Genomic DNA, 27601 nt, shown 5'->3' with positions numbered 1-27601 from the left:
GGTGCACCCTGCACCCCCCCGGCCCCGGCATGTCACGGAAGAAAGCGGCTCGCAGCAAGGGCGGCGGTGCCGCTCCCTCCGCCGCTCTGCCCTCCGCCGCTCAGGGCAGCGGCCGAGCTCCCGCTGCCGGTTGCCCGCGAGGCTCCGCGCCCGAGCTGCCCCGCAACGGCGGAGCGGCGGCCGGGCGGCCGTCGCTCAGCAGCAGCGGAGAGTTCTACGATCTCGCTTTCAAGGTGCGGAGCTGGGCTGGGGTGTGGGCGCGGAGAGAGCTGCGGGAGATCGGTGCACGGTGCGGGGTCCATAGGGTGCGGGGACGTTGCCGCGGCTGCCGGAGAAGTTACCGGGACCAGGCGGGCATCCTTCTTTCCGAGCCCTCTCCGAGCCCTGTATCCCTCTCTCCCAGCCTCAGTTTCCCCCCCATCATTTGCCACTCAGTTCGGGGCTCTGGCAGCAGGTCCCAGAGCTTGGCATGGGGCTGTACCTGCAGGACTTTCACAAGTGCTGACAAAAGGCTTTGTGCTCAGACCGGTTGTGACCTTCTGATTCCTCTCCGACACCCACACCCCAGGGTTATGACATGGGGTGACCGTTCCCTGAGTCATGTCCAACCTGCTCTGGCTGCCGTTGAGACATCTTCAGATTGTGCTTGGTTTTAAGGGCTCAGATGGCTTCAGGTTCTGGTCTGAGTCACAGACCAAATGCATTTGCACCCCCTCACCCCCCTTTCTCTCATGCACCTGATGCAAGCCCAGCTTGGAGCTCCCTGAGCCGTCCTGGCTGAGGCTGCAGCTCAGACAATGCATCTGACTGCAGCTCCAGCATGGATCTTCCCAGCTGCCTATGGGGGATTGAGCTTGGAAAAGATGGGGTTGGCTATGGCAAGCCCAGCCCTGGCATGGTGCCCGTGGCAGCCAACGTGGCTGTCATGGTGTGAAGGTTGAGGTGAGGGCTGTCCACCAGCTGAATTTGGTTGCTTTGGTAGGTGGTTTTGATACAGCTGCAGTTCACTCAACAGTCTCCCTAAAATGGAGCCGCCTCCGTGTTCTTGCTGCTCCCTAGCACCCTGAGCTCACCTCTCTGTGCCCAGGCAGGGGGTATCCCTGGGCATTGCCCCCATGGCACAGGGATGAGCCCAGCAAGGTGTCAGATAAGCCCACATGCACTGGGTGATCACAGCATCAGGCTGGTTTTCTACCAGCGGCAGAGAGAAATTGCCTCATATTCAGTCAAACCCAGTTTATTAAACTTTCTTTTCCCCTCACCCCCACCTGGAGGTTCCTGAGCTCTGCCAGAGGCAGTGGCCAAACACAAGTCATGGGCTCAGGGCCAGATCCTGATCGCTGAGCCCTTGGCATGAGCCTGGCCATGGGTGCTGCAGCCTGCCCGGGTGAGGTGTCAGCAGTGCTGGGTAGGGAGAAGCTGCCTTTGAATGTCACCATGCTCTAGAACAGGGGTCTGGGAAGTTAAAAATGATCAGTGCTTGTCTTTTCTACTCAGAATTACTCTTTACCCCCCCTTTCCCTTGGCTTTGTGCTGTTACTCCCTTAGCCCTGTTATGCCAGCACCTGGCTGTGCCTGGTGCTCCCACAGGAGACCTAGCATGGGTGGGCGATGTAGCACCAGAGATGGATCTCAGTGGTGTCCCCCTGCCCCCAGAGAAACTACACCCGAAGCTGGGGCTGCTGCAGCTTCTCAGCAGGTTGAGCTGCGGGGCGGTGCTGGGGTTAGCTGCCTCTGGTGGCTCCAGCATGGGTTCGGTGTGACCCAGGGCAGTGCCAGTCACGGGCTAATGGTTTGTGGAAGGCTAATGGCAGAGAAAGGGAACCCTGCCACAGCAGCACGAAGCCGTGCAGATTGGCATGGGTGCAGCTCCAGGATTTCTCCAATGCCAAGAAGCTGTTGTCCTGCTGGGAGGAGCAGGATTGGTGGCCCTGGGGACCAGGGGGACTCCGGAGGGGTTGTGGTTTGAGCAGAGGCTGCAGAGGGCTGCACTGGCAGGTGGGTGTCTGCCCCCCCTGCATCTGGGTGCTGCTGGGTGGGGAAATTGAGACAGGTAGCACTGGGAGCTGCCCACTCAGCACCCACTGAGGACTGGGAGAGCAGCTGTGAAGTTGTGTGGGTCATGCTGAAGGAGTTTCTTGGCTGAGAGCACCCTGAAGTTGGTGCTCCTGGTTGGGGCCTCCGCTGAAGTCTTCTTCCTAGAAGACCCCAGAAGTGATGGGGTGCTTTGGTTGCTCTGGGCAGTGTGAGCCCCATGACCATCAGGTCACAGCTGGCCTCACTTGGTCAGCACCGCTTGGGTGTCAAGGCAGGGTTGTGCCCCCATGGGGGGGTCTCTGCTGGCTGGGGGAAGGTGTGGCTCCTGGGCTGGGGCTCTGGGGATGGGTAACAGCTGTGGTGGAGCTTCCTTCCCAAGACCTGATGTCTGACTCCCCTCTTCCTCCCTCCCTCCCTCTCAGGTGATGCTGGTGGGTGACTCAGGGGTTGGCAAAACCTGTCTGCTGGTGAGGTTCAAAGACGGAGCCTTCCTCGCTGGCAGCTTCATCTCCACCGTTGGGATTGACTTCAGGGTAAGTGCCTGGGGGTCCCTTGGCCCCTGACCATGGGGTCTGGCATGGTACCTATGGATTATGCAGATGAGTGACAAAAGTTTGCTTCAGGGACTTAAACCTCATCATCCTGAGCCATGTCAGCTCCAGCCAGGACACCTCAGGGCTGAGCAACCATCTGATGGTGGCAGCAGCCTCCTCATTACTGCAGGAGGAGGATGGGGAAGCTCCTCTTCTGCTCCAGGTCCTGCTTCGTGGAAGGAAATGTGCATGAGGCTGAGCATCTGCCCACTGAAAGGGTCTCCCTAAGCCAGTTTCTGTGCTTTAATTAAGGGTTGTTTAGTTTTATTCAAAGACCCCAACAAAGTCAAGTCCCCTGCAGGCATCTCCTCAGCACAACTTTGGGTGCCAACGTGGTGGTGCAGTGTGGAGTGGCCCCGCTCCCTCTGCCAGGAGGGAGATGCATTGTGCCAAGGAAATCTTTGAACTCCCAGAGGATAATCGTTTGGGTGGAGCATCCTGGTGCTGGGGGAGCCCCAAAGGCGTGTCAGGACTGTGCAGTGCTGGTGAGGATAGCAGGAACCTGCTCCACGCAGCGGGTAATGTGGGGCAGAAAGGGAGAGACCTCTTGTCCTGCAGTGCCCTGGTGTGGACAGAGCAGGCTTTGCCAGGCAGGAAAGTCTGTGCCAGCTGCTGTCCGCGAAGCCTTTTCTTGGCCCTCTTTCCCTAGGGGAGTTGATGGGGGCTGTCCAGGGATGCTGTGGTCCAGGCAGCCCCTGGTGAAGCAGGGCTGTGGTGCTGCCCTGGGCACCCTGGGCTGTGGAATGGGCATCCCTGGGGTGAGATGGTAGAGCAACAAGGGTGGTGACGTAGATGGCATCAAACCTTGTGGCAGGCTGGGAAGGGCAAGCAAAGGAACTTTTGCTAGCGAAGCAGCAGCCAGCAGCACACCTGGCTTGGGTCCCAGGTGCCTTCTGGTTCCCCAACTATCTGTTTCCCCCCAAACCACGGGCTTGCTGCTCCCCAGGATATCTGACTGGTGCCACAGGCTGCTGGGGGGGCTCAGCCATCAGCACCAGCGCTGTGCCAGGTCTCTGTGCTGTCCCTGCTCATCGCCATCGCGCTGTGTGATGGCTTTTGGCTCCGTGGTGCTGCTGTGGTGGGGGTGGGTGCAGCGAAGATCTGATGGTGATGCCACACACCGGTGTTGCGTCTTCCTGACGCCTTTTCTCAGCAAGATCTCAGATCTCCTCCTTTCTTGGAGGGTTCCTGGGAGCTGGGTGTCTCTTGCAACGTGCTGTTTCACTCTGTGTGTGAATAGCAGTGGCTTGGTGATGAGTGGAGGAGCTCAGAAAGCCTCCACAAAGCAGGTTCTCCCCTGCAGAGAGGCTTCTGGTGCAGGAGAAGCTGGTAAATCCCAGCTGGTGAAGCTGGTAAATCCCAGCCCATCCTTTCATCCAAAGGTAATTACAGGGTGTTCCAGGGGCTCTTAAAAGGAAAACCATTTTATTACCCATGACAGTGTTTGATACCAAGGGCAGTCATAAACCCCTGTGACTTATTGATTGGGGCTCTGAACTAGCTGCTGGAGAGCAGCAATCAAATTAGGGGTAATTTAGTCCTGTAATGGACCTGCTTGAGCCACATGGGTTTGAAATGGGCTGGTGATACAGCTGGGAGGGTCATGTAAAACTCTTGATTCATAGAATCCCAGAATGTAGTCCCAGCCCCCTGCCATGGGCAGGGACACCTCCCACCAGCCCAGCCTGCTCAAGGCCTCCTCCAACCTGTCCTTGAACACCTCCAAGGGGGGGGGCAGCCACAGCCTCCCTGGGCAACCTGTGCCAGTGTCTCCCCACCCTCACTGTCAAGAATTTCTTCCTAACCTCCAGTCTCAGTCTCCCCTGCCCCAGCTCAAAGCCATTGTCCCTTATCCTGGCACTACAAACCCTTGTCAATAGTCCCTCTCCAATCTCTTTGTAATGCACTCATAGTTTTGCGGAGGGGGCATGGAACTGCTTGTTTGATGGTCGCTCTCCATTTCCACTCTGATCCCCCTGTGTGCAGGGGCTGTGTAACTCTGCTCCTCCCACTGTCTGCATCACGATGCAGATGAAGCTCTGGGATGGTAATGCTGGAGGCTTCTGCTGCAAGAGCACATTTTGGGTTTCATTTGTGTCTGTTTAGCAACAAACCTGTCACATCCTGGCTCCTTTCCTCTGTAAAGCCAGGATTTGGCAGCAGGGTTCTGGCTGGAGCAAGCAGGGCTGGTGGGGCCACATCAGAAGGTGACCCATCAGACCCAGGTGGTTGCTGGGTGTTTGCTCTGGACTTGGGCTGGTGTGAGAAGCATGGAGCAAGCACGGGCTGCCAGTTTGGTGCGTTGGGGCTGCTAAGCAGGGCTTGTGGCAGTCACTCAGCATGGCCAGTGGCGGAGACCGTGAGGACGTCCCCAGGGCTGGGGCATGTGGCAGCTGTGCTCCTGTGCATGCATGGCCTTGGCCAGGAGCCTGGGTAAAGGCTGGGGACATGGTGAGGACAGAGCTGCCTGGCTCATGGTGTTGCTTTCAGGACTGCCTCCTCTCTTCTTGATTCCAGTTGGTTCCTGAGAACCACCCTGGGGTGGGACAGAGCTGTGTATGGGGACAGCTCCTGTGCCCACCCAGCTGCTCACCACCTCCTTTCCCAGTTCATCCACTCATCCCAGTGTGTTCCAGCATCAGCCACTGGTTTTCGGGGGTGCCAAACCGTTAGAGCTTTGGCTGCTGGATTACACACACCTGAGTGAATGGAAATGGATAGGAATGCATTTAAAATGAGTCCAGGATTCCCATTCCCAGTGCGTGGAGGTTGTTGCCCCCCTCTTTGAGGTCAGTGGAGAACCTCTCCCTGTGTGTGTGTTTGTTGTTGTCTCCTAAACAAAGAACCATGTTGGTCTGAATCTGGAAAACAAACCCCTGCTTCTAGGGAAATAGTGATCTTAGTAGTTAAAAAAATGCAGCAAAATGGTCCCAGTTTTCCTCTCAGAGATGCTGAATTCCTCAGCTCTCCTCCCTTGGAAAACTGGTTTTACTAGGGGAGCATCTTTGGTTCCTAAGGAATGCACCAACCCACCCCATTCATCCAGGGCAGTGCTGGGGTGTCCAGGGTGCTGAGCTGGGGGTGCACTGCTGAGGTGAGCCCCCTCATAAGGGTGCTGCCACGGCAAGGCAGACCACAGCAGTCTTGCTCCTGGCAGGGGTTTCATCTCAGCAAGGGGCTGGCTTGGGGCAACAGGAACCTCTCTGCTGCTTCCACCAGAGGGGAAATCCACCTAGGGGGGCAAACCTGTCTCTGTCTCTGGTGTCTCAGCCTTCAGGGTTTCCAGCCAGGGACAGATAATGAGGATCTTAATTGCTTCCTCTCATGAGCTGTGCCACAGCTGTGCCGAGCTGTGGTAAGAGGTCTGCTTCCTCCTCTTACAGAATCACAGAGTGGTTTTGGTTGGAAGAGACCTTTGAAATCATCAAGCCCAACCCTTACCCCAGTACTGCTAGGTCACCACCAAACCATGGCCCTCAGCACCACATTACAGGGTTTTGTCCCTGTCCCCTCCAGGGATGGGGACAGCACCACTGCCCTGGGCAGCCTGGGCCAGGCCTTGGCAACCCTTCTGGGAAAGAAATCATTCCTCCTGTCCAACCTGAACCTCCCCTGGGGCAACTTGACACCATTTCCTCTTGGCCTGTCACTTGTCCCCTGGGAGAAGACCAACCCCCACCTCACTCCATCCTCCTTTCAGGGAGTTGTAGAGAGCCAGAAGGTCTCTCCTCAGTCTCCTTTTCTCCAGGCAGAACAACCCCAGCTCCCTCAGCTGCAGCTCACCAGCCCTGTGCTCATCTCCAGAGCTGAAGCATCTCAACAGATCCCTCTGCTTGGGTGCAGAGGTGGGGCTTGGTCTCTCCCCAGCTGGCTGGGCAGGATGTGTGTGCTCTTCTGACTTTATCTGCCAGGATTTCAGGCAGAAGGGTCTGCTGGAGAAGAGCAGCTTTCTCCCTCAGGGGTGTGAATCCCATTTCTCAGTGCTACTGAAGGAGCTGCCTTCTGCTGTCACACAGAAACCTTGACAGAGATGAGAGCTGTGCAGGCAGCAGTACTTCTGCCTGGTGTAGCAGCTAACAGGAGGAGCAGCTTGCCAAGCTGAGAAACCAAAGGCCACATGAGCCCACCCTGTGCTGATGACAGCTAGCTCCACGGGGCCACCTCTATTCTGGGTGCCCAGCCTGTTGTCACAGCCCCAGGCTTTGCAGGGTCAGGCAAATGAACATTTTTGTACCAACTGGACCTGAAAGGAAAAGAACATGAAAGGAAAAAAAATCAAGATGAGCTTTTTCTCCCCGGGAAGAGGTGCTAATGAGTGTCTTTGCATTAGCAGGGGTGATGGGTTCTGTGTTAATCAGTGCGATGGAGCCATTAGGAAGAGCTTTGCTGGTGGCGTTCAGAGCAGGGCAGCTTGTCCTTGTGCTCTCTGAGCTGCGTGGTGGTATTGGTCCTCTCCTGCTGCCCAAAGGAGGAGCAACCCAAATGAAAGAAGTGTCTGACCCTGGCTCAGATTGCCCAGGGAGGTGGGAGCTGCCCCGTACCTGGAAACATTCCAGGTCAGGTTGTTTGTGACTCTGAGCAGCCTGCTCTGATTGGGGATGTCCCTGCTGGCTGCAGTGGGGTTGGACTGGATGGGCTTTAAAGGTCCCTTCCCACCCAAACCAATCTATGAACATCTTCCTGGCACATGGCAGGCTTAGGTGCTGCAGGAGGAGGAAATCGACTTGTTCTGCACCTCCCGTGGCTGGGAGAATTCCAGTGGCAGCCAGCAGGTGATTCCCTCTCTCCCTGTAAGTGAACCTGGGCTGGGTAGATTTAGCCTAGAGATCAGGAAGAAATTCTTTCCAGCGAGGTTGGGGAGACACTGGAACAGGCTGCCCAGGGAGGGCTGGAGCTGGCTGATCTAAAAGGTCCCTTCCAACCCAAACTGTTTTACGGTTCTGTGAATGTGCCCAGGGAAGCTTTGCCCCCTCAAATCTGCCTGCTTTGGTGGAGGGAGACAGGCAAGGTGCTGGCACTGGTGCCGCAAAGACCAGGCGTTCCTGAATCCAGCAGTGGGTGAGGCAGGTCCTGGAGAGCTGGCACAGGAGGGCAGGCACTTGTTGGTCCTTCAATTTCATTGCTGCCTCTGAGGAAGGCTGCTTCTCCTCAGCTGCTTCTCCTCAGCTGCTGTTCCCTGCTCCCAGGGAACAAAAAGCCATTTTTTTTCTTGGGAAAAGGAGCCTGGCTCCGCTTGCAGTGGCTGCTCCCCTCCCTTGCAGAGGGACCCAGCTTTGCAGAGCCAGAGTCATTTGCATGCAGGGGCTCAGTTGCCAAGAGATGCTGCGAGCAGTGCCCGTGGCTGCAGCTGCTGCCTCACATCTGCTTGTATTTTATTCATGTGTCTTTGGCTTTTGCATCTGAAAAATGACAAACCCTCCTCGGTGTGCTGCAGCACACTGGTAAGCTGCAAACACTCCTGGTGCTGGTTGTCATCCCCAGCAGACAACAGGCTCCATTCCTGCCTTGAGGGAAGCAAATAAAAGGAATCAGATGAGTGTCTCCAAAGCAGGGCAGTGCTTGAGCTGCTCTTGAAATGAGCAGCTGGAGCAAGCTTTCAAGAGCCAGAGCCTGGTTCAGAAAACTCTTTGCCAGTTTGCAGGGTGGTGTGAAGGTGCATTCCTGGCTCCCAGCACACCGGGGCCTCTCCCACCCCCTTGGTGTCTGGATCTGCCACCCAGAATAGATTGAGTGTTTAATCTGGGTGTGAAATTGTTGCATCCATTTCAGCTGCCAGCCAGGGATGTGGGGCTATGTGGGAGATGCTCCTGGAAGGGCACCAGCTCCTTGCAGCGAGGGTGATGAGACACTGGAACAGGTCACCCAGGGAAGTTGTGGATACCCTCTTCCTGAAGTTGTTCCTCAGGACCCATGGTGAAGCTGTACCCACTCAGCTCCAGGTACCAGCTCTGCCAGGGAGAGCTGTTGGTGCCAGTGCTCCTGGCTCCTTTACACAAAACTTTGATTAGGGATCCTGTGACTGCCTCCTCCCTGGAGGTGTGCAAGGCCAGGCTGGATGAGGCCCTGAGCAACCTGGGCTGGTGGGAGGTGTCCCTGCCCATGGCAGGGGGTTGGAACTGGGTGATCTTTGATGTCCCTTCCAACCCATTCCATGGATCCACGAATCACAGTCTTTGGGCACCTGTGCCTTGCTCCACACCAGTTTCACAAGTTCCTGGTGAAGGAGTAGGTTGAGGAGGAGGCAGGTGCTGGAGAAAGGCTGTGAGCACACAAATGTGGTGGTGTGTCTGTGACTCTCCACACGGTGCCAAGCAAGAAATTGCGTTCTGGGGAGACCACTTTGGGTGCCAGAGCATCAGGTGCCCCAGGGCTGTGCCAGCCATCACGCTGGGTCCGCTCGTGGTGCCTGGGAAGGAGCATTTTATAGGCACTAAAACTTTGAAATGGGTCTGGAGGAAGCCTAAATGGTTTGGATATTTTGTGGAATACATTTGGCTTCGTTTCACTTTCACCTTTGCTTTGTGCTAAACCCCTGAGTTCAGCTCTGCACAGCTTGGGGGTTCTTTGAAAGCAGAGGGAGGGCAGCTGGCTCCATGGGCATGGGTGGGGAACTTCTTCCAGGTCCATGGCTCTCCCTTTTCTCAGGCGCCCTGATCCCTCTCTGGAACCACTGACTCCTTTCCTTCCCACTGATTAACTGTTTGCCCTCAGGAGGTGTCTTCCCAGTGGGGATACTGGTGGTGTTGGGGGGTGTATGAGGAGGAGCCACATTCCTCCTTGTCTGCAAAAGGGTGGAAAGATCTGAGCCGTGGAGGCAGGAGTCAGGATGGTCACACAAGGGCTCCAAGGCTCCAGCACACTCACAGCAAAGAATTTTCTCCTCTTGTTCAGCTGGAACCTCCTGGGTTCCAGTTTGTGCCCCCTGCCCCTTGTCCTGTCCCTGGGCACCACTGGGCAGAGCCTGGCCCCAGCCTCTTGCCCCCCAGCCTTTAGCTCTTGCTGAGCATTGCTCAGCTCCCCTCTGGGGCTGCTCTTCTGCAGGCTCTCAGCCCCAGGGCTCTCAGCCTCTGCTCCTCACAGAGCTGCTCCAGGCCCCTCAGCATCTCCACGACTTCCGCTGGCCTCTCTCCAGTAGTTCCCTGTCTTTCTTGGACTGTGGATCCCAGTTGGGTGCATGCTGCCGGCTCCATCCAGAAGTGATGGAGCTGCCCCTGCTCCCCACTGAGGGATCCCCAGCTCAGTGGTGTAACTCATACAGCTCGCTCGGGCTAGCAGAGGCATCCTGGCTAAGCACTGACTTGAAGGATTGCAGAACCTCTCAAAGCCAGCAGCAAATATTTCATCTTTATGGCTGCACTGGAAAAATATTTCTCCCTGATCATAACTAATATGTGTTGGGAGCTCATGGTCCTTCAGCTTTAAAGGCTGAGGCTTACTGCCCTGGTCCATATCTGTCCCAGGGTGAGGAGAAGCCCAGCCTGGGTCGGGGGACCTCAGGGACCTGGGGAAGATGCTGGTGTGACAGATAGAGCAGGTCAAGTCAGTGCTGCCAGCAGGCAGGAAAGGTTTTCTAGAGGTCATAAGACCAACTGCATGTCTGTCAGGATGTAGCTGGTCCTGGTGTGAACATCTGGACAGGTTTTGTTTCGTTTCGTGTGGGGTTTCTAGATGTAATTTCTCGAGAGGAGAGGACTGGTGGGGAGCTGTGTCCTGCTGCAGCAGCGCAGCACAGCCAGCCTGGCTTGATGCAGTGTGCACCTTCAGCCAGCCCACTCCTCGGCCAGCCCGGCCCCTGTCTCAGGATGTTTTCTTCCTCCCTGCCAAGCCTGATGTCCCTGGCCCAAGTGTGACATGCAGGGAAATGGAGCTTTTGGCTTCTGCAGCTTTGCTTGCGTGGGTGTCACCACGGCAACTGCGCCAGCGCCTCACCGACGGGCACCGGCTGTGGCATTAAGGTGGTTGCCAGGGATAGGAGATGTGGTGAGCAGTGTGCTGGGCGGCACAGGAGCAACAGGGGGTCCTGCCCTACAGCTGCTTCTGCTCCTCAGGACCCATGATGAAGCTGTACCCACTCAGCTCCAGGTACCAGCACTGCCAGGGAGAGCTGTTGGTGCCAGTGCTCCTGGCTCCTTTACACTCAACCGTGCCCAGGGAGGTTGTGGATGTTCCCTCCCTGGAGGTGTTCAAGGCCAGGCTGGATGAGGCCCTGAGCAGCCTGGGCTGGTGGGAGGTGTCCCTGCCCATGGCAGGGGGTTGGAGCTGGATGATCTTCAAGGTCCCTTCCAACCCAACCCTTTCAAGGATCATTCTGTACCACCCCCTATTAGTGCTTTTTTCCTCCCAAAGTGAAGTTCAGGAGGCTGTTTCATGGATCTTCAGCTGCCCTGGGAAGCACAGAGCCACCCTTGACCAGGACCTTGGGCAGTGAGGATGAATTTGGTCCAGATTTCAGGGCTTTGCTTCTCCTGAGCCACTCAACAGCAGCAGGTCTCTGCTGCTTTCTCTGAGCTGGTGACTAATTAAAACCCAACTGCAGAGCTGGATGAATAACTCAGCCCAGGCTTGTTGCTGGGGGCTTTGTAGCAAAGACCCTCTCTGGGGGCCTCCTTGCCAGAGGGGGCTCAATGAGCATCCATCTTGCAACAGGGATTTGGTGGAGGGTTGGTCCAGTCCCCCTCTGTGTACTGAGACAAGGTCTCCCCTAAGCTTTCTCTTCTCAAGGTTGAACAAACCCAGCTGTCAGCCTTTCCTCTCTGGGCAGCCTGCTCCAGGCCTCCAGCAGCCTCACAACAAAGAAGTTTCTCCTCCTGTTCAGATGGAACCTCCTGGATTCCAGTTTGTGCTTCTTGTCCCTTGTCCTGTCCCTGGGCACCACTGGGCAGAGCCTGGCCCCAGCCTCTTGCCCCCCAGGATTTAGCTCTTGCTGAGCATTGCTCAGCTCCCCTCTGGGGCTGCTCTTCTGCAGGCTCTCAGCCCCAGGGCTCTGAGCCTTTGCTCCTCACAGAACTGCTCCAGGCCCCTCAGCACCTCCATTGGTGCCTCTGACTGCGTCAGGGGGTGTCACTGAGCACCAAGACCTGGCATGTGTCATTCCCAAGGTCTTCATGGATTTGTACAGACTTCAGAACATCTCATTAGAGCTTCAGGGTCTCTCTTTTCCTCAGATCCTTTGAAGGCTTCAGCTGGGCTTGGATCTGCTGCACAGCAAGGTGCCAGCTTTCAGGAGCTGTCTGCTGAAGCTGCAGGTGAAGTGAAGATGTTAGTGTTTGTGTGTGAGAAGCAGCTCCAGGTTCATCTGTCAGCCCTTTGGGGATGATGATTTTGTTGTGAGGGATGAGAAGTGCTCTGTTTGCAGCACTGTCTGCAGAAGACAGCATGTTCCTGCTGCTGGGATGCTTGCTGCTGGATGGTCAGACCTGATGGGCTTTAATTGGGTTGCAAAGTCTGCCCTGAAACTCTGGGCAGGTTTCCATCCCTTTGGTGCCAGTTCTCTGCTCTGGAGAAGCCCAGGTGTCCCTCTGGCTGCAGTTGTAGGTCCAGCTGATGGCACACAGGAGAGCCTTTCTCAGCAGTGACCCTTCTGCCTTCAGGAGAGCTGTGGCTGGGATCATGCCAGGGATGGATGAACTGCCCAGGAGGATGGTTTGGAGCTCCAAAACCAGGTTATAATGTTCTCCAGACTGGGACTGGACAATGGAAAACATTTGGACCAAGCTTAACACCAGGAAAAAATAATTATTCCTAATTTTCCTGGAGGAGGAATGGGCTTGCAGCCCTCCAGGCCCATTCTGCTGGGCTGGGGGTCCCCTCACTGGGTGTTTCCCGGTGATTTCTCTTCCATGAGAACCATCATTGCCTGGCTGCTCTGGGACCAAACCAGTTAAACACCTCCTGAGCTGGGACAGGTTTTGTGCTGGAAATGAGACAGCTGAAGTGTAGTTCATGGGGACCTTGTGCCTGGAAACAACCAGGCTGGTCCAAATCATGTCCCCACCATGTCTGGGGCTGCTTCTGTGCAGGGATCATCCTATCTGTCATCCTGGGAGGTGGCAGAGGATGGAGCATGTGGGAGTGGGGCTGCCTGCTGTCTCCAGGGCTTGGATGAGGGTGAAGCAGAGGGTACAAACCTGGGTGGCTGGTGGGCAGTAGCACTGCTCAGCTCATCCCCTGACACCTCACAGGCTGCTGTGGGCAGAGCACTGGGTGCAGCAGCACTCCTGAGACGGGGACTGGCTTCTTTGACAGGAAAACCGATGGGAGGCTTCACTTGCCTGCTGGGGCAGTGCACCAGCTCCCTGGGAAACAGCAGCTGGGGGCACGTTTTTCATTCTGGTGGCACTGGCAGGCACTGTGTTGGCTGTGAATGATGAATGATGTACCAGCAGTGCTCCATGGAGGTTCCTCCTCTGCTTGGCAGTGCAGTGGTGTGTCCTTGGTGGGGAAAATGAAGATAAATAACTTAAAGTCCACCGTACTTACTCCAGGTGCTGGCACAGATCAGCAGAAGCCATCTCTGCCCCCTTTGTTTCCAAGGCTACTGGGTTAGGAGTCATCCTGGATATGTTTAACAAGATCTTCTCTGTTCTAAAGCAGGGACAAGAAAAAGGATGGAAGGAAGGGGTGTGTGATGCAGCCAGGCAGGGGAGAGCTGCTGCAGACCACCACTGGGAGGGAGGAGGGACATGGCCATGGCTTTCATACCCTCCTAGGATCCAACCCTGTGCTGGGAGCTGCAGGGATGGGCTGTAGTTGTCCTGCTGACTCCCATCAATCTATGCTGGCACCTGGTAAGACCTGGCCAGGCTGGAGGGTTGGGGTGAGGAACCTTATGGAGTTCAGCAAGGGCAAGTGAAGGGTCCTGCAACTGGGGAGGAGCAACCCCCTGCACCCCCTGGTGAGGGTGACCTGCTGGGAAGCAGCTTTGCAGGGAGGGACCTGGGAGTGCTGGGGGACAAGAAGTTCTCTGTGAGCCAGCAATGTGCCCCTGTGGCCAAGAAGGCAAATGGTGCCCTGGGGTGCAGGAAGAAGACTGCAACCAGCAGGTCAAGGGAGACTCGGAGACTCTTCTTCCCCTCTGCCCTAGGGAGGCCTCATGTGGAGTCCTGGATCCAGTTCAAGAGAGACACAGAAGTGCTGGAAAGAGTCCAGTGGAGGCTATGAAGATGCTGAGGGGCCTGGAGCAGCTCTGTGAGGAGCAAAGGCTGAGAGCCTTGGGGCTCAGAGCCCTGAGTCTGAGAGCCCAGAGAGAGCAGCTCCTGTCTCTGGGGTGGCTCTGGCAGATCCTATCTTGTTGGAATCTTCATTTCTGGGGCTGTTCACAGGCTCGTTTCAATGTGATGGGGGTATCCAAAAGCTGGGCTTGGCTACCTCTCCTGCCTGTTGGCATGAGCCTGAGCAGCCCCATTAGGTTTAAAAGCACCAGTGCCTGTGCCTCCTTCAGGGAACTATGTCCTTGATCATCCCAGGATACTTACTTGCTGGGCTGGGGCAGCAAAGTCACCAAGCTGCTGCTCCACCAGCATCCAGAACTGGGTGGCTGCAGGACATGGGTGCCCTGGGCAATGCCAAGAAGTAGAGCATGACTTGATTTCAAACTGTGTGATCTTCTCCAGATCCTCTTAGCTCTAATCTGTACCTAAGACAGGAATCTCTGCACCTTGCCAGCAAAATCTTTTATGTGCAGCCTGATGTGAACAGGAGCTGATAAGTCCCTGATTCCCTGCTGTGTCTGCTCCAGCAAGAGCCTTGAGTCTCATTCTCTGCAGACCTGGCAGCTGGGGAGATGTTCACTGGGTGCTTGACAAAGCCTGCTCCTGCAGACATCCCTGGGGGAGTTGCAGGGTGTGGGAAGGGGCTGCAGTGCCTATGGAGGTGAGAGGTGGATCCATGCCCACATGAAGACCATGGGCTGGGGAGATAGTGTGTTCCTCAGGGGTGGGTAGTTCCCTGTCTCTCTTGAACTGGAGAGCCCACAGCTGGACCCAGGACCCCAGATGTGGCCGCATCAGTGCAGAGTAGAGGGGGAGAAGAACCTCCCTTGACCTGCTGGCCACACTCTTCTTCATTCGTTTCAGGACACCATTTGCCTTCTTGGCCAGGAGGGCACCTTTCTGGCTCATGGGCACTTGTTGTGCTCCAGCACTCCCAGGTCCTTCTCCCCAGAGCTGCTTCCCAGAAGGTCTCCCTCCCCTGTCCTGCTGCAGGAGGTTGTTTCCCTCCAGGTGCTGGATCCTACACTTGTCTTGGTTAGGTTTTGGGTTTGGTGGCTTTTCATTGTCTCAGATGAAAAGGAAACTTTCTCCTTTAGTTTTGAGGGACCAAATTTTCAGAGGGAGAAAAGCTGAGGCTGCTTTTCAAGCCATGACCTGGGCAAATGACCAGGCTGTCCCTGAGCCGGGCTGCTGAGGCTGGAGAAGACTCTGAGCTGCCAGGAGCAGCTTGCTGGTAGTGACACGTGTGTGTGGGAAAACTTTGGGAGAGTAATGAGCAGCTTGGATGCAGTGTCCTGCTGCTCTGGGCACTTCTCCATATTGATCCTGCATCTGTTTTTACAGCCACTTGGGGAGGTGCTGATTGTTTGTCTGCCTGCTGCAGCTCCACCACAACTGCATCACAGCTTCTCCTGGCACTGGGTTTGTGCTGGTGGAGGCAAGGGGCTCCCTGGGCTTTGCCAAGTGGGGCGTTGGATCCAGATCTTGCCTTGGCATGGGGCAGGGGTCTCGCAGCGTCCCTCCAGCCCCCTCTTTGGGTTCACTCATGCTGGGCTGCAGCTGTGCCACACAGCAGCCACCCACACAGAGGGATGCTTTGGTTGGTGGGTGTTGGTAGGTGCTCCTGAAGCCAGCTGTCTTCAGAGGCACTGGGAAGCTGGGGTGGGGGTTCCCTGGTTGGAGCCAGAACGGTAGAGTCCTCTGAGGAGTAGCCGAGGGAAGTGGGGCTGTTCAGCCCGGGGAAGACAAGGCTGAGGGGAGACCTTCTGGCTTTCTACAGCTCCCTCAGGAACCAGGTGGGAGTTGGTCTCTTCTCCTAAGGAACAAGTGACAGGACAAGAGGAACTGGCCTCAAGTTGCTCCAGGGGAGGTTTAGGTTGGACATGAGGAAAAATTTCCTCCCCAAAAGGGTTGTCAAGGCCTGAACCAGGCTGCCCAGGGCAGTGGAGGAGTCCCCATCCCTGGAAGGGTTTCAAAGCCCTGGAACTGTGGTGCTGAAGGCCATGGTTCAGTGGTGCCCTGGCAGTGCTGGGGTAAGGGTTGGACCTGGTGATCTTACAGGTCTCTTCCAGCCCAAACAATTGTGCAGTGATTCTCTGATGGTGTCAGCCAGCAGCTTTCCATTTGTCTGATTAATTAGGAAGTGAGTTAATCCATGTATCCAATTTACTTTTTAAGGCTTTAATGAATGAGTTAATGCATGGAGATGCCAGATTGTCCTGCAAGGGCTGACCCTGTGTTGTGCTGCTGCTTTCCATGCTGTGGGCTCAGGTGTCAGTGGATCTGCCAGGATGTGCCAGTTGCTCCCAGTATGGTTCAGTGGCACTGTGGGGACCCCGTGGACCAGGGGAGTGCTATTGCTCAAACACAGCCACTGAAAATTGATCCAAGAGCAGCATAGGGGCCACCTTGGTTTGGGGGCAGCATCTCTGATTCTGTAGGTGAACAAGAGGATATAGAACAAGAGGAGATGGCCTGAAATTGTGGGGAGGTTTAGGCTGCACATGAGGAACAATTTTTTTGCTGTAAGAGTGATCAAGGATTGGCACAGGCCGCCCAGGGAGGTGGTAGAGTCCCCATCCCTGGAGGTGTTGAAGGAACTGTGGCCATGGCACCTGGGGCCTTGGTTTATGGCCATGGTGGTGTTGGCTTGACATTGGGACTTGATGATCTTAGAGGCATTTTCCAACCCAAGCAGTCCTATGATTCTGTGATCACCCAGCACAGGGTGCACTTTTTGGGGAGCCTCCAAATCAGTCATGGAATCTTGGAATGGTTTGGGCTGGAAGGAATCTCAAAGCTTATCCAGCTCCAACCCCCTGCCATGGGCTGGGACACCTCCCATCAGCCCAGGCTGCTCAAGGCCTCATCCTGCCTGGCCTTGAACACCTCCAGGGAGGAGACAGCCACAACACCCTGGGCAACCTGTGCCAGTGTCTCCCCTTCCTCCCTGTAAAGAATGTCTTCCTCATGGTTGTTCTGCTGCCACTGCTGGGGCTGGACGGTGCTGGGGCTGCAGCCAGCGTGGCCGCTGGTGTGTTGATTACTCTGCTTTTAATTGAGCACCATCTGCGCTTGGTAATTTAATTTTTCTGGCATCTGCAAGGTTCCAACTTTATTTATCTGACATGCTGAGGACTGTTTAACTTAGGAGCATCATGTTCCTCCATCAAAGGCACCCTGGGCATTCCACTGCAGCCTCATTGTCAACACCCCAGGAAAAAGGACACAAGCAAAACTGGCACTGCAAAGGGTGCCAGGAAAATTGGGGGGGGGATTTTGTGCCCCTCCTGCAAGCTGGAAGGGCTGCTGGCAGCGTTGCCTCTCTCATATTCAACTGTGTAAGGTGCAGAACAAACCCCCACAACCTGGCTCCTCAGCCCTGGGAGAACATTTCATGTTTTGGGGACTGACACACGTCCTCTTTTTGTCTTAGGATGCTTATCAGTCATTAACCCCCCTGCCGGTGCCTCTGAAGGGCTGTGAGCATGAACTGCAGCTCCTTAAATAATAATAACAATAGCAATAATAATAGTAATTGGAAGCTGGGAAATCTGTGAGCTCTGGTGTGGGGGCAGACTTGGGCATCTGGTTCATGTGGCACAGACAGGAGCTGTTGTGCTGCTGGCAGCAGTCCTCTGCCTTTGCCCATCCCACTCTGCCCACCTTTTGCTCAGGGGATACAGGCAGGGATGCAGGCAGCAGCTGCTGCTTTGGATACCTCCAGCTATAGCTCCTGCTGGCAGGAACGTCTCTGCAACTCCTCCCTGAAACCCTGCTCAGCTCCACACCTAAACCCCAGGGGATGCACTTTCTCTCAGCCTGCCCCACTAGCACCTGGGTCCATGTGCAGCCTTTAATTAAGGTTTGATGTTTTCCCCTTCTGAAATGTAGGTCAGTGGTAATTAGTGTGAAGCCTGCTGCTGCCAGCTTTGCTTTTAACTAAGCTTCTGAAGTGGAGGTCAAGGCATGAGGTGCAGCACTGGAGCATCAGCTCTTTCAGCTGCTCACCAGATGCTTCATGGTCGCTGGTCTGTGCTTGGAGCTGGGGCCATGTTCTCCCTGTCTCCTGCTCTCAGTGGCTGGTCACCCGTGGAGCATGGCCATGGTGGGGACATGGACATGTCCCTGGGCACAGCCCCCTCTCAGTGCATGGTCTCTTCCAAGTTGGAGGTGCTGTTGCAGCCCTGGGGCTGTGTGATGAAGGACACTTGTTCGGGGCTGCCTTTAAGATGAAGCTCTCAGTGTCCTCATCCCTTCTCACCATCCAGCACACCAAGCGGCCCCTCTGAGAGCTGCTGGTGCCAGGATCTGGAGCACTCCAGCATCAATGGGGAGGTGTAGAGTGGTCTCCTTCCTCTGCAGCTCTTGACACATCCTTCCTCATGTGGTCCCTGGCAGGTGGCAGCAGCAGCTGGTTGCTGCTAGCTGGGGATGATGGCTGGATGAGCATCGCACTGCTGTGGAGCCCAGGGCTCCCTGCTGGTGCAGCACTGGGACATGTAGCTAGGACCTGGGGTTTTGCTGGGCAAGCTGAGCTCAGAAAGTGGACCTCTTGTGGAAAGCACTGGTGAAACTGGTGCCTGGAAGTGTGGTTCTCATGCAGCTCCTCTGCTTGGACTTCCTCAGCATTGTTCACCGTGATGAGTGTTTCTACCCTGGGAATGGCTCATGAGGAGATGCTGGGGGCTGGGGAGCACCTTGCAGTGGTGAGGACCCTCAGGTTTAAGCACTTCAAGCCTTCAGCAGGCCCAGTTTCATGTGCTGGGAAAAGCTTCAGCATCATGCATGGGTCCTGAGCTCCTGGCTGCTGCCCCAGCCCTTTTCAGCAGCCTGGCTGCTGATTTTCATCACTCCTGGGCTGTGAATCACTCCTGCTGCTCTCCCTCACCCCAGTTGCTACCCTTGAAGTTATTTATAGCCCACTACTGTCGCCCCTGAGCTGACTGCAGCAGATGCTGCAGGTCCAGTGCTCTGCCTCCTTCCTGCACTCCCCTCCTTGCCTATCCCTTCCATGCTGGGCCACTGTTGATGTGTGGGAACAAAGATGCTCCTCTGCCCTGTTAGAAACCACACAAACAGCCACAAAGAGCCTTGCTGGCACCATTCAAGGGCAATGAGGCTGGTGAAGGGTCTGGAGAACAGGGCTGGGGAGGAGCAGCTGAGGGATCTGGGGGTGTTCAGCCTGGAGAAGAGGAGGCTGAGGGAGACCTCATTGCTCTCTGCAGCTCCCTGAGAAGAGGTTGGAGCCAGGTGGGGTTGGGCTCTTCTTAGTGTCAGGTTTTAGAAGGAGAGGAAATGACCTGAAATTGTGCCAGGGGAGGGTTAGGTTGGCCATGAGGAACAATTTCTTTGCTGCCACAGTGGTCAGAGGTTGGAACAGGCTGCCCACGGAGGTGGTGGAGTCCCCATCCCTGGAGGTATTCAAGAAATGTGTGGCCATGGTTTGGAACATGGTTTATGGCCATGGTGGTGTTGGGCTGATGGTTGGACTGGATGAGCTTAGAGGTCTCTTCCTACAGAAACAATTCTATCATTCTGTGATGCTGGTGGAACAACACTGGGTGCCAGAACCCTGAAGTGCCTGGTACTTGGTGCTGAGTGCTGTGGGACGTACAGGGATGGCTCTTGGCACCTCTGTACCACTGTTTGCCCAGGAGGGTTCTGGTGGTGTGTCCAGTGCTGGGTGGAGTAATCTGGGACAGAGGCTGTGCTTCTGCTGGCTGCTGCTGGGGAAGGTGGGGAATGGGGCTGAGCTGGTGAAGCCCATCTGGGGTCAGGCTGTCTGTATGGTAGGGAGAGCATCCCACACCTGCTCTGGAGCAAAGAGGATTTGAAGTGGTCATGAGAAGCAGACAGCAAGGTCCCTGGCTGTGTTTTCATCATGTTCTGCTGCTTACCAGGTTAATTCCTCTGGGTTTAGCAGGCAACTCAATCTCTTCTCTGCTCCTTCTTCCTCTGGATCTTTAGGATTGTATCTGATCTTTGGAGAGCCTGGTGTAGCTTTTTGGGCCAGTGGTTGCTCTGTGATGTGGTCAGGATCCATCCCCTGCCCCACTGTCTGGCACAGGCACCCAGAGAGGCACTGATGGGCAGCCCATGGCCCTGCACAGTTCCCAGCTCAGTCAGGATGTGCTCCATGAAGTCACAAAAAGCTTTCTGTTGGCTTTGGAGGCCCTGGAGCAGGCTGCCCAGAGAGGCTGTGGAGTCTCTTTCTCTGGAGGGATTCCAAACTGAGACCTGGCCACTGTGACCCTGGGCAGGCTGCCGTGGGTGCCCTGCTTTAGCAGGGGGTTTGTGCTGGATGATCTCTAGAGGTCCCTTCCAGCCCCACCATGCTGGCACGTGGTGATTTGGGGACAACCCTGTGAAGCAGCATGGAGAGGCACTGCCCCCTCCCCTCCTCCTTGCCACCTTTCCTGTCCAAAGCAAGCGAAACAGGAAAAAGCCACAACAAAGCAGAGAGAAAGTGGTGCTGACTGGGAGAAAAATGGTTTCCAACAGCAGAGAGGAGAGAGGTTGTTCATATGGAGTTGTTGGCTGTGTCTTGTGGAGCTGGGATGCTGCTGCTCATTCCTTCATTGCCAGAGGTCTCCCAAGCCTGCTGACATGAGGACTGAAGTGTTCAAAGAGATGCAGCTTGCAGCAGACCCAGGGAATGATCTTCAGTTATCTTCTGGCTGCTCCATGCTGCAAGTGGCATAGGTGTGGGGACCAATGTGTGTGGAGCTGAGGTCAGCCTGAGGCCTCAAGCACAAACACCCCCTGGGATGGGAGGCCAGGGTGCACAAGAGGTCTTCCTGAGGTCCTCAGCGTCCCACTCACTGTTCATCAACCTTTCTCTTCTCTTTCAGAATAAGGTGCTGATGGTGGATGGGGTGAAGGTAAAGCTGCAGGTATGTCCCTGTGACCCCCTGCTACAGCTCCCACCTCCTCTCTGGGTGTTTGGGGATGAGCAAAGCCCCTCAGCAGAGGAGTGCCCCAGAAATGGGCCCCCCATTTCCATCCTTTGCCCAGGACAGCCTTATGAGCACTTTTGTCTGCTCTGTCCCGTTGGTGTGCACCTACTCAAGGCTGGGGGATTGTTCTGGCCATGGTGACCCCTGTCCCAGCCCCCTGGCCTCCTTGGCACTCAGTGACAATCTGTTCTCCCATGTGACAATCAACAGGACAAGAGGAAACAGCCTCAGGTTGCACCAGCAGGGCTTTAGTTTGGGCGTGAGGAACAATTTCTTCCCCAAAAAGGTTGTCAAGGTCTGGACCATCACATCCCTGGAGGGGTTTCAAAGCTGTGTAGATGTGATGCTGAGGCCATGGTGCCCTGGCAATGCTGGGTTAATGGTTGGACCCCATGATCTTAAAGGTCTTTCCCAACCAAAACCAGTCTGTGACTGTGCCTGTGGCCAGAGCTGGTAACACCAAAGCAACACCTGTGGGGTTTTCCTGGCGTTTTCATGTGGCTCCTGCTTTGAAAGGGCTGGAGGAGGGTGACAGGGATCCTCCAAAGTGATCCACATCCCCTGGCTCAGCCTCCATCCAGCAGCAGATTTCATATCCCCCCCCCGAGCCAGAGCCACTTCAGCCCCCTGAGACCTGTTTCCTCTGTGAGCCCTTTGGCAGGAGCTTGGCAAGGACATCGGTGCTGGTGCTGCTGTGACAGCAGCGTGGTGCTTTGCAAGGTCACTGCTGCATTAAACCCTGACAAATCCAATCAGCAGCTCCCCACACATCCAGCAGCCAGATGGATTTGCCCATTAAGAGACATGTTGGGAGCCCTTTGGCCTGCACCATCATCTCAACAGGATTGAGAGCAGGGAGGTGATGCCTCAGTGGTGGTTCCAGAGTTGTCATTCTTCCTCTAGCTGTCCCTAGAAGCTAAGGGCTGAAGGAGCCTCCTGAGGCTGCACTGAGCTGTTGGGTTTGGTGTTGGTAGGACGAGAGGCAATGGTTTGAAACTGGAGCAGGGCAGATTTAGGTTGGATATTAGGATGAAGATCTTCACAGTCAGGGTGGTGAGACACTAGGACAGGTTGCCCTAGGGCTGTGGTTGAGGCCCCATCCCTGGAGATATTCAGGATCAGGTTCAATGTGGCCCTGGGCAGCCTGCTCTGGTTGGAGGAGTCCCTGCTGCCTGCAGGGGGTTGGACAAGATGCCCTTGGAGGCTCCCTTCCCATGCAGTCTGTGAATCTGTGCAGGGTTTGGTGCTGGGTGGGTCCTGCAGCCCAGGTAGCAGCAGGCCATGGCTGAGCCCTCTGCTCCCATCTGCCTTCCAGATCTGGGACACAGCCGGGCAGGAGCGATTCCGCAGCGTCACCCATGCCTACTACCGGGATGCCCACGGTAAGCCCCCCAGGGAGCCCCTTCCTCCAGCTCTGTGGGGCTCTCAGCCCTGAACCCAGCCCAGGTGAGCTGGGAAGCACCAGAGTGGCTTCCTCGTAGGAAGCAGCCACCAAGGATGGAGGAACTCGTGAGTGTTGACGTACAAACACCACAAGTCTAACAAACCTCCTGATGAGGCCACAGGGTGGCCAGCAGGACCAGGGCAGGGATTGTCCTCCTGTAATGGGCACTGATGAGGCCACACCTCACATACCAGGGCCCCCACTCCAAGAAAGACATTGAGGGGCTGGAACAGATCCGGAGGAGGGCAACAGAGCTGGGGAAGGTTCTAGGGAATAGGGCTGGGGAGGAGCAGCTGAGGGAGCTGGGGGTGTTCAGCCTGGAGAAATAGAGCCTTAGGGGAGACCTTCTGGCTTGCTGCAGCTCCCTGGAGGAGCTCTGCCTGGAGCAAGGTGAGGGTTGGTCTCTTCTCCCAAGAGACGAAATAGCCTCAAGTTGCCCAGGGGAGGTTTAGGTTGGACATGAGGAACAAATTATTTCCCAAAAGGGTTCTTAAGGCCTAGCCCAGGCTGCTCAGGGCAGTGATGGCATCCCCTGGAGGGGTTTCAGAGCTGTGGTGCTGGGGGCCATGGTTGAGCGGTGCCCTGGCAGGGCAGGGTACAGGTTCAATGCAATGATCTTGGAGGTCTTTTCCAATACAAACAATTGTGTCATCATTCTTGGATGGTGCCAGCCAACATCTCTCTGTTTGCACTGGCACTGACACACTCTGCTGCTGCCTGGCACTGTGGCACTGGCACTAACACAATCCCTCTCTCCACAGCCCTGCTCCTGCTCTATGATGTCACCAACAAAGCCTCGTTCGACAACATCCAGGTACGCAGCAGCAGCACATGCTGGGGAACAAATAACCCTCAATGAATGGGATGGAATTGCTCATCTCCTGGGCACAGGGGACACCAGGTGCCTGCAAAACCACCCTGCTCAATGGCACAGGAGGTGCCATGGGGCATTAACATCTCAGGGTGGGGAGCTGTGATCCATCACACCAGGTCCTGTGAGGTCCTGAACCACCTGGAGCTCTCTTCTCCAGGGTGCTGATGGATCTCAGGGGAGCTGTAGGACCTGGCACCACTGAGGTTCTGAGCTGGGCAACCCTCAGGCACTTCCTCCATGTGTCCACAAAGCACTGCCCAGAAGCCTTTGACATGGAGGGTAACCAGTGTCCAGGACCAGGTCAGGCCCCCATCATCCTCCTCCTCAGAGATGGTCCAACTCCTCTCTCTGGCTGTCCCCCTCCAGGCTTGGCTGACAGAGATCCACGAGTATGCACAGCAAGATGTGGTCCTCATGTTACTGGGAAACAAGGTGAGCTCAGACCCCTGGCTTCACCTCTCCTGATGGAGCTGCGGGCAGGGAAGCCTTGGAGGGCAGAGGAGGACCTCCTGGTGACCTTTCAGATCATCCCCAATGGCTCTTTGGCATTCCTGTTGGCAGGTGGATTCAGCCCAGGACAGAGTGGTGAAAAGGGAAGATGGGGAGAAGCTGGCCAAGGTGGGTGAGGTGTCCCTCTGCTCTGGTGCAGTGGGGTGGGAAGCATTCTGACCCTGGGTGTGGGACTGTGCCACCACCTAGCTGATGATGTGCACCAGGGAAATGGTTAACTGGAGACCTGTCTGAAACAATACATCTGAGAGCACTTTGCTTTGTTTCTCTTGTCTGGCTCTCCTCTTCCTCTGCTTCTTCCTCTTCCTCTTCCTTTTTTACTTCCTTCCTTAAAACTTATTGCCAAAGTTGTGCAAAAGATACCTGAGCTCCTCTCCCAAGGTGGGCACTGATGTTGACCAGGGCTCAGTGGGAGCCAGGGGCCCCCAGGAACACCCCAGATGATGTTTCTGATGTCAGTGTGTCTTGTCTCACAGGAGTATGGAGTGCCCTTCATGGAGACCAGCGCAAAAAGTGGCCTCAATGTTGAGTTGGCCTTCACAGCCATTGCAAAGTGAGTCACTGATGCATGCCACACTGGGCACCCCTCCTGTGGTGGTGGGGCACAGCAGACACCCACAAATATCACAGAATGCCAGCATGATGGCATTGGAAGGGACCTCTGGGGGTCACCCAGTCTAAGCCCTGCCAAAGCAGGGCACCCACAACAGCTTGCCCAGGGGCACAATGGCCGGGGGGGGTTGGAAGCTCTCCAGAGAAGGAGATTCCACAGCCTCTCTGGGCAGCCTGCTCCAGGGCTCATAGCAAAGTTTCTCCTCCTGTTCAGATGAAACCTCCTGGGTTCCATTTTGTGCCCCTTGGCCCTTGCCCTGGGCACCACTGAGCAGAGTCTGGCCCCAGCCTCTTGCCCCCCAGCCTCTATCTCTTGCTGAGCATTGCTCAGCTCCCCTCTGGGGCTGCTCTTCTGCAGGCTCTCAGCCCCAGGGCTCTCAGCCTTTGCTCCACACAGAGATGCTCCAGGCCCCTCAGCAGCTTCATAATCTTCACCTTTTCATTCTCTGGGTTCCCACCTCCAGCTGCCCTCACATGGCCATCTCACATGAGACCCAAACTCTCACCAGCAAACCATCCAGAGCACCAAGCTGGACCAGGCACCCTAGGAGCAGGCAGAGAAATAATGTAGGTTTGGGGATTTTTCCCCCCTTCCCACAGGGAACTGAAGCATAGGTCCATGAAGCTGCCCAATGAGCCCAAATTCAAGCTCCATGACTACGTGAAGAAGGAAGTGAGAGGCTCAGGCTGCTGCAGGTCCTAAGGTGCTGGGCGCAGCTGTACAGAGACTCAGGCCCCTGGCCCTGCGCCATGCTCTCTTTCTCTCTCCTTGTGGACAATGTGTGCATGTCTGTCTGTCTGTCGTGTCTGTGTCTGCTAAGAGGTGAGCTGGGATGTGGGGAAGGGAGAAGCAGCAGCAGAAGCTCTCTTGGATGGAGGTGCTGCAGCCCCATGCTGGGTGCTGCTCCCCCTGAGCACTGCGGGCACATGGGCTGCCATTGCTGGGCACAGCCACCTGTTCCGGTGCTGGTGGGAGGTGGGATGTCTTGGAAGGGACTGGGGTGGGCTGGAGTCTCACTGTGGTGTCCCCTGGGCTGGGGCAGTTGGGAGAGCTGGTTGTCTCCACCCATTCAGCAGCAGCCAAGAGCATTATGAAGCTTCTTGAATATGATGAATTCCGGTGTGACTGAGGGGAACAAATTCCTCCTCCTCACCAAACGCTGGCTAGGAAGAAATCCCCTTTTCTTTCCCCAAACACCTGGAATTCAACTGTTCAGAGCCCTGGCCCACACAGAAAGGCCTTGGGTTTGAGGCAACCAGTTTTGTAGTGGCTTACTGCTGCCCATCCATCTTCATGGGGGGCAACACACCCCTCAGTGAGGATTTCTCCTCTTCCGCACAGAAGGCAAGAGCTTGGCTGGCTGTTGGAGTAGGCTCCTGCTAACCTGTCTGGTGTACAGACATCTTCTGACTCTTTCTGTGGTCAGAAAGGCTTTGATTCTCCTCCTTCTGCCCTTTCCAGTACTTTGAGTTGGACTCTCATGTGTTGCAGCTTATTCTGAATGCCTTCCTGTAAGCCTGATGGCATTGTTAGGTTGCTCCAGCGCTTCGATACCTTCGGCGTTCCCTGGCTTTGTATTGGAGAAGGCTGGGGGAATGCCCTAGGCATTGATTTGCCCAGGTTTCAAACTCCTGCCAGCTCTGTCCATCAGTCTCCTCAGCCTTTGGGTCAGTGTCAGGAATTTGGCACTTTTTCCCCCCCTTCCTCATTTGGAAGCTGCTTTTTTAAGGACAAGTTTGAATTTGGATCCAGTTTGGCCTTTGGCAATTTCCTTCTTTGAGAATCTGAGCCCAGGCGCCCACCACATGCACTGAACCTCCCCACGCTGCCCCAGATGAGCCATTCAACAGCAAATACCCATCCCTTACCCTCAGCCAAGCACCAGCTCCCCCACTTTCCTGGAGGTGCACAAAGCTCCTCCACAGCTCCTAGGTGTGCTTTGGGCAGGGAGCCCTGAGAACTGCAGTCAAAGGAGCAGGTACTGCCTGAAGCGTGTCCTGCAGAGCAGTAAGGATCCCAGACTATACCTGCTGTGAACAGGACAGTTTTCTAGATAGTTTTTAGGCAGAAATAAGGTTTTTTGGCGGGGTTGACTGTCCAATTTAAATTATTTATTGATTCCTGCAAGAGAATTTGCAGTGCCCAGTAGGGCAGGAGCAATAACTAGAGCAATTCTTCACCTTTGCGTGCTCTCAGAGGTGGTAGTGCCCTGCTGTGTGAGCTCTCTGCAGCAAGCAGCACAGGGAGGACTCTGGGAGTTGCCTGGGGACTGTGAGGATCTGTGCAGGGATCTGTAGAACTTGTTGCTTCATGGTGCTTTGGTGAGCTTCTCAGTGGGGCTGCTACTTGGCCAAGTATCTCCTCCATGAAGCTGCTTTTCCAGCCACCTCCATTCTCACCCTGGGCTCTGCAGCACACCCAGTGCTGTCTGAGGTTAAGTGGAACAGGGAGTGGGAATCTGCTCCATGACCAGTTCTGTGCCCAGCTCTGCCTTTGGCACTGTTTCCTCACCCTGACTGTATTGGTGCCACAGCAGGCAGTGTCCTGAGGTGCCAGCTGTTCCATGGACACACTACCCCAGACCTAACAGTCTGGGGTCAGAAGGCAAAAATCAGCAACAGTCCTCATAATTGTCCCACCAGGTTCTGCCTTCCTTCTCCCTTGCAGGCCAGGAGAACCTTGTACCTTGTCTTGAAGAAAAAGCTGCCAATTCTGAACTCAGTTCTTACTTAACTGACTTGCTCCAGGACCCAAACCAAGTTAAACGCAAATTTAAGCTGGAAGATGTAAATGTTACCCTCTGGAGTACTTCAAACATCCCAGCTGGGAGTGAATTCTACTCCAGCAGAGCCATTCTGTGGTGTCAGATCTAAACATTGCCAGGCTCAGCCCCACCCCAGTCACAAACTCTCTCCGTGCCGGTCTCCCAGTGCCAACTCCCCAGCCTCACCCTGAAGCCCTTCCCGAGACTGTTACTTGGCATCTCTCACACGGGCCTTGACTGCCACCAAGTGATGAGCAACCAACTCTTCAGCCCCTTCCACCTGCCAGAACACTCCGCAAAAGGTCCATCTTCCCATTTCTGCTGGCACTTGTTTACAGCTTTTGGTTCATTCCTGTTAATAAAGTTTTTTTAATTACGTTGTGGCCCCAAGGGTAATTTCATTGCCCAACACACACTCGTAGTGATCAATATCATCATCAGTGATGCCTGAGAGGAAGATTGAAGCACCCACAGCAAGGCTGCAGGTGAGTGGTGTCTGGAAGTCTGAAGGATGAGCTGGGAGCCGTCCGGGGGGACCTGGGCAGGCTGCAGAGCTGGGCTGAGGAGATTCTCATCAGGGTCAGTAGGGCAAAGGGC

The 27601-nt window shown here is 55.5% G+C and overlaps 1 protein-coding gene across 1 annotated transcript; it reads left to right on the top strand.

Annotated features, from left to right (window-relative positions):
• Positions 1–27380, top strand: LOC137456705 (ras-related protein Rab-26-like). The gene is made up of 9 exons (XM_068168288.1): positions 1–233; positions 2460–2570; positions 20695–20736; positions 22115–22181; positions 23005–23057; positions 23484–23549; positions 23679–23735; positions 24104–24180; positions 24840–27380. Exons 1-9 carry the CDS (start codon positions 30–32, stop codon positions 24940–24942), a joined length of 780 nt encoding a protein of 259 aa, XP_068024389.1. The 5' UTR covers positions 1–29; the 3' UTR covers positions 24943–27380.
• The last annotated feature ends 221 nt before the right edge of the window (positions 27381–27601 follow it).

Source organism: Melanerpes formicivorus, unplaced genomic scaffold (genome assembly GCF_026170545.1).
Source record: "Melanerpes formicivorus ecotype bairdi unplaced genomic scaffold, bMelFor1.0.p_v2 SCAF_135, whole genome shotgun sequence".
Taxonomy (NCBI): domain Eukaryota; kingdom Metazoa; phylum Chordata; class Aves; order Piciformes; family Picidae; genus Melanerpes; species Melanerpes formicivorus.
The sequence above is the reverse complement of the archived record's forward strand: the minus strand, read 5'-3'. Positions and strand labels throughout refer to the sequence as shown.

Coding starts and splice junctions, on each gene's coding strand:
- LOC137456705 (XM_068168288.1), top strand. CDS start 30: ATGTCACGGAAGAAAGCGGCTCGCAGCAAGGGCGGCGGTGCCGCTCCC. Junction 2,571..20,694: donor CCGTTGGGATTGACTTCAGG/GTAAGTGCCTGG, acceptor CTTCTCTTTCAG/AATAAGGTGCTGATGGTGGA. Junction 24,181..24,839: donor GCCTTCACAGCCATTGCAAA/GTGAGTCACTGA, acceptor CCCTTCCCACAG/GGAACTGAAGCATAGGTCCA.